Source organism: Gobius niger (genome assembly GCF_951799975.1).
Source record: "Gobius niger genome assembly, chromosome: 2".
Taxonomy (NCBI): domain Eukaryota; kingdom Metazoa; phylum Chordata; class Actinopteri; order Gobiiformes; family Gobiidae; genus Gobius; species Gobius niger.
The window spans coordinates 25,326,341-25,332,158 of NC_136853.1; the positions used below are offsets into that span (position 1 = coordinate 25,326,341).

The following is a 5,818-nucleotide window of genomic DNA, read 5'->3' on the forward strand; positions in this document are numbered from 1 at the left end:
AGGTGGAAAAGTGCTGTATAAGTTGAGACCATTTACCATATGAGCTTTTCACATAAAAAAAACACAACACACATAAAGGCCTTAGTTAAGTCTATATTACATTAACTTAAGTTAAAACATTGTCAAAAATTTAAGCTGGCCCTCAGTACCACCTAAGGAAGTCCAAGTACCACAATTTGCAGGGAACGTAGTTTTGATCTCAATATAGAAAAAGGTACTTCATGCATTTCTGTCTGATGGTGCGATAAACTCCAGGCCAAGGTGAGCAAATATCTCTTCTTCGGACGTTGCCCTCAGATACTTGCACTATTTGAAAGAGACATAAATGACCCAAACATATTGCACACAACAACAACAAATTCATTGATATTCCGACACTGTACCTGTGTATTGTCATAGAGGGCGTGGCTGCTGAGAGACATTGACTTTACATGACCTGCCCATCGACGTAACTCTCTCTCAAACAACTAAAACAATAAAGAAATGTCTAAACACAGGAAACGTAATTCTCAAAAATACAATAATACTGTAACTGTGGAAAGTTAGGATCACCTTAGACCCTGTCCAGCCCAGAAGAGCAAAGGGAAATTGGCTTATGGGGGACACCACTAAATCCACTCTGACGGCCCTCCACTTATTAGCGGGCAGGTGTGTATTTGGCATTTCATTTGCTTCCACCAGATGAGAGTTGCTTGCTGTTATTTGGCCACTATATCGAGTCTGAGGATAAGCATTTACTGAATCCATCTTCTCTTTCTCCAGTTTAAAAATAGAGAAGCACCTTTCAAATCGATCCATGTTTGAAGGTGGTTGTGCAGGGCCGTTCTCACTCACCAAAAACGAGCTCCTGGTGGTTTTCTCGTACAACAACACACCCTGAACACGGGAGATACTGTTTTGTTAACTGTAAACTCCTACTGATATTACATGTTTATTTATTTATGTATTTTTTACCTGCGCTGTTAACCAGGAGACCACTTTAGGCATAAGTCCAACTTCTTTTCCCTCGTCTGGGTGTGTGATCAAGAAGTCAACATCATGTCCTGTCATCTTCCCTCTAAAGACGGTCAAGACAATCACCGCAGATTGCAAGTTAAAGGGATATTTCAGGATTTTTGACATAGCGCCTCATTTCCTAGTTATCCAGAGTGTTGCTGAATTCTGGAGAAACTTTTTTTGTAATTCATGCAGTTCTTATATTTCAAGAGTTTCGTGGTGCTAGGCTAGTGCAAGGCTAGCGCATGTCTATGGTATCAGCTAGCCTGCATTAAAAACAGTCTGCCCCGCTCCACAGTGCACCTGAGGCAAATCACTTATAACGCCAGGCTAACCATATAAATGTCTGTGTCGACTCAATAGAATAATTTGAACCAGTTTGCATTCAAAATAACTTATATTTGAGCAGCATCAGCTTCATAGTTGTATAAGCTACGCGGCGGCGAAGTGATCTGCTAGACAATAGTCCCTCAAAATGCGATCATTCATGTGATGCAAGTAAGGGATAATGCACTCCGAGGTGTCCATTATCAGAAATAACTGGACGACGCGGAGGAAGGTTGCTTCCGTGGAGTCCAGTTATTCTGATAAAGGACACCTCGGAGTGCATTATCCCGCTTATACCATGGTCCTGCGAACTGAAACTGTTCATTGGGGCCTGTTTGCTTATTTTTTTAAGTCCTGGGCATCTCACTTATCTCACTTTTTAAGCTGTTTTACCTGAAAGTAGTTCCAGCTCAATTGTTTATCATTACTATGGAAACAGCTGCAGTGGAGTGATACAGAACGTGATTTTCCTGTTATCTAACTGTTGCCGGGCTACGTGTACATTATCACTTTTGGACACCTTCCAGCCAATCAGAATCGAGGATTCACTCAGACCATGGTATAAGGTCAGTTATATTCAAAAAATATCTAAAAAAGTATCTACCGACACAGACATTTATATGGTTAGTCTGGTGTTCTAAGTAATCTGCCTCAGGTGCTCTGTGGAGCGGGTCAGACTGTTTTTAATGCAGTGTAGCTGATACCATAGCGCTAGCCTTGCACTAGCCGAAAAAAATATCTCCAGAAATCAGCAACACTCTGGATAATTAGGAAATGAGGTCCTATGTCAAAAATCCTGAAATATCCCTTTAATTCTTTTTGCCTTTATCACCAGTTATGGTGAAGCATGAAATTTTACCTTCTAAAGCCCCCAGTTAGGGTCATTTCACACCCTGGTAAGACATTAAGTAACGCCCTCTTCACAATGTCTCCAATTTTCAGCGCTTCAGCCTTTGTGACTGGCTGATTAAGATCGTCATAATGCTCCAGACCTTAAAATGAAGATGAAAAAAAACAAACATGTAGTAGCACAGGGAAAGTATAACGGTGAAGTAACAGTAGAAGTACCTGCTTGTTGGGCACGATTGAGCTCATGTTCGGAAACTACCAAATGTTCTAGAGTTTGAATCCCCTCTCTGAACCATCGGTCAGCAGTCTTTGCCCCTACTCCAAAAATACCTGTTAAACACTGAAATGCAATGTAACCCATTATCAAAACTACAAAAGCAAAAAAAAAAAGTGTAGGTTTTCAGCTGATTTTGTCAAGCGTGTTACCTTTAGTGCTTTGAAACGCTCCGAGTGCCTAGTTGATTCCACTTCACCAGATACGCCATCCTCAATAATGTCCTGTAGCAATAGGTATTATGTCAGCCACACAGATAGTTAGTTATCCCTACATTTGAACGGTAACAGAAATCCCTCTTTGATTGTATTATTAACCTTGATAACCCTCTGAGAGTGCTCGCCCAGGCAGGGTAGCCGCCTGAGTTGTGTCATGGATGTAACGGTTTCAGGAAGCGCTTTTAATACAGCCGCTGCTCGTCGAAAAGCGACCGCCCGGCCATCCTCATTATTGAGCTCTGCATTCTCAGCCAGAAGGGTCAGAGCATCCTGAGACACAAAGACACATGAATTCACTTCATCACACACAGGTTTTAAAGTGACGACAGAACCACACAGACAGTGAGTTTGGAGTTATGGTCGTCCGAGGTGGTTCTCCTCTGACAAGCATATGTTGGTACTGAAAACTCCACCACTGACTCTTCTTTTACCGACTCTTCATCCTAAAACATTAACATCAAACATTAATGTAAGTAAGTAAAATGTTAGACTACTATGAGAAAAGAATCAGACGACAAATGTACCATGTTCAATCACAGCACCTGTAATTTATGTCTGTCCAGAATCTGAACGGGACAGCCTGCGCGCATACTCTCCGTGTACCAGCTCATGTCCAGGAGCTGCGCAGTCAAGGCCTTGTCCTTCTGCTGTGAGCGCAGCCACATCCTCACCTCCTCCCCAGTGTTGTTTTCAGAGACGACATGAGTCACTAAGTCACTATTGTTGGCACAAGATGAAATACAAGTTTAAGTAACGAGTTACAAAAAAGATGTATTTTTTCAGTATCTAAGGAATAAACATATTACTTACACAAATACGGTAATACATTAGTCATTACAACTGAAGTAACAAGTTACAAGTTACAAGTGCAGTTAAATGGTTTGTAGTGATGTACAAATGAAAAAATGCTAAATTCTCCCCAAATAAAACGCAGCACCAAATCAAGTCGTGCACTGGTGTATCAGATCTGCAGCTGTGTGTAGTTGGGTCATTCCGCCAAAACGGTGCCTTTTGCGTCACAAGGAAATAAACAGCCACAAAATGGCAATCACAGCCAGTTGTTGAAAGACAACTATTACATAACATTATTTAGATTTTTTGTAATATTAAATGGTTTTGAAATATCTCTATATATATAGATATATATCTATATATATCTATATCTATATCTATATATAAATAAAAAGAGAATCCAAAAATCACATTTTCATAAAAATGTTGTTCATGGCCTGTCCTGACTGTGATTTTTGAGCTTTAATAAAGTATAAAATGTGTAAATTGTAGCTACAAAAGAATCACTTAATTACATTGTCCAAAAAGAAATATCAATATTTTACTTAAGTATTAAAAAAATCTTATTTCTATGAAATATTTGCAGTTTTATGTGTGTCCCTAAGTTTTTGTTATTCCTGTTACCACAATACAAACTCTCCACATATTAATGGTTCAGTCCAATGACGTCACAATCAAGAAGTTGTCACATTCAGACTTTCCCAAAAAATGACACATTTTTTATGTGTAAATCCAAGTATGTTTCTGTTCTAACTTATTTAATCAATATCTACAACAAATGTAGTTTCAGTGGGTACAGCCTGTGCTTATGTGTTTTTAGCATTAGCCTGCAATTGGCAAATTGGTCAAATTTTGTCATTCCTGTTACTAATCAGAGGAAGAGAAATACGAAAAATCCATTATTTTATTTTTTTTAAAGAGAGACTGAGATGGCCCAATACATGTTTGTACACCTAAATATATGTCAATTTAAAAAATATGAAGAAAAATCAAAAAACACGTTTTAAAGCTGAAAAAGCCCAGTTAATGTTGTCCACACAAAATACCAGAGAATGGGGAAAGTGAAATGAAAGGAAATCTTTGACTGCACTTTTTCTCGGTGGCATTATCACTGTTTATATTTGGCCAGAAGTAACTCAGTGTAGTCTAACTCAGTTATCTTTAAAACAGTAATATGCAATACAAACACATTACATGTTTAAAGCTGTGACTACTAATATATAATATAATACACTTTTTTAAAGTAACTTGTCAAACACTGTTAGACAGTTCAGAAATCCTCATTGTCGGACATCCGGGAATTTACTGCCCTCAGCCCTATGCCTCAGCCCCGTGTACGAAGGAAGGTGAGTTTGCACTTTGCATTTAACTCGGGGACATTTGCACCGATTATTTCAGAGATCTTGGGGACTGGAGTTAAATCGCTGTAACTCTCATTAGTTTCCCTTTGTGTTTTCCCCTTCCCGTGACATTGCGTTGGTGTTGCTAAGAAAAAGACCGTGAGGACAGGATTCAGAAAAAAAGAGGATAGAGCTTATTTTCAAAGTTTATATTTTACCTGAACGAATCTTCTACTTGAAACCCCTTTTTCCGCCCAAGCTGAGAAAGAAAAGCTCTCCGACTTTCTCCCATTTTTCGCACTAATAAAAATATAACAACATTTGGAAATCTGTTTATGTCCTCTGTGCTAATACTAGAGACTACTTTCCTTCGCTTAAGAGGCACCATGATACACAACCGTCAGCTACAAGTCGACTTCTAGGTCACAAAAATACTTTAAAGGGAACCCGTTAAACAGACACATCACAAAGTGCAATAAAACTGTAGCAAAATGCAGCTGATGTTCTTTTTGAGGTTTTAGTGGCAAGATGCACCGGATACAGCTGTTTCAGTGCTTCACCAAAATATGTCCGACAAGAAACATGTAACTGACTCGAACTGACTGATGCGGGGCTAATAAGCTCTATGGCTATGGGTTTGACCTTGCTCTGGCTTTGTCAGACTTAAAAATAAATAAATAAAAACAACTTTATTTATGAAGTGCTTTACAGATTGAAACCCCCCAAAGACACAGTAAAAAACAAACAAGTATAAACACAAAGTATAAATAAAACTAAAAACTAGTATAGAGTTCAGAACTATGATGTAATATCTCTAAGCATCATGGGATTTGCAGCATTAATAAACTAATGGAGGTTTAAAAAGGCAAAATACTGGAGTTGTTTACATTAAAGCACTTGGACATCACAGTCTGTTACATGTGTTTTCCTGTAGTGACACAGCAGCTAAGGGAGTTGTTCCACAGCTTTTTCCCACCACTTTTTATACTGTTTTTGGCTCATGTTATCATATGGAAAATGTA

The 5,818-nt window shown here is 38.7% G+C and overlaps 1 protein-coding gene across 1 annotated transcript; it reads right to left on the minus strand.

Annotated features, from left to right (window-relative positions):
• Nucleotides 1-203: 203 nt before the first annotated feature.
• Nucleotides 204-5,212, minus strand: polm (polymerase (DNA directed), mu). The gene is made up of 11 exons (XM_079551966.1): nt 5,015-5,212; nt 3,207-3,381; nt 3,006-3,107; nt 2,764-2,934; nt 2,599-2,670; nt 2,392-2,512; nt 2,183-2,315; nt 955-1,057; nt 553-876; nt 384-467; nt 204-306 (listed from the first exon to the last, which is right to left on the minus strand). Exons 1-11 carry the CDS (start codon nt 5,182-5,184, stop codon nt 220-222), a joined length of 1,542 nt encoding a protein of 513 aa, XP_079408092.1. The 5' UTR covers nt 5,185-5,212; the 3' UTR covers nt 204-219.
• Nucleotides 5,213-5,818: the final 606 nt, after the last annotated feature.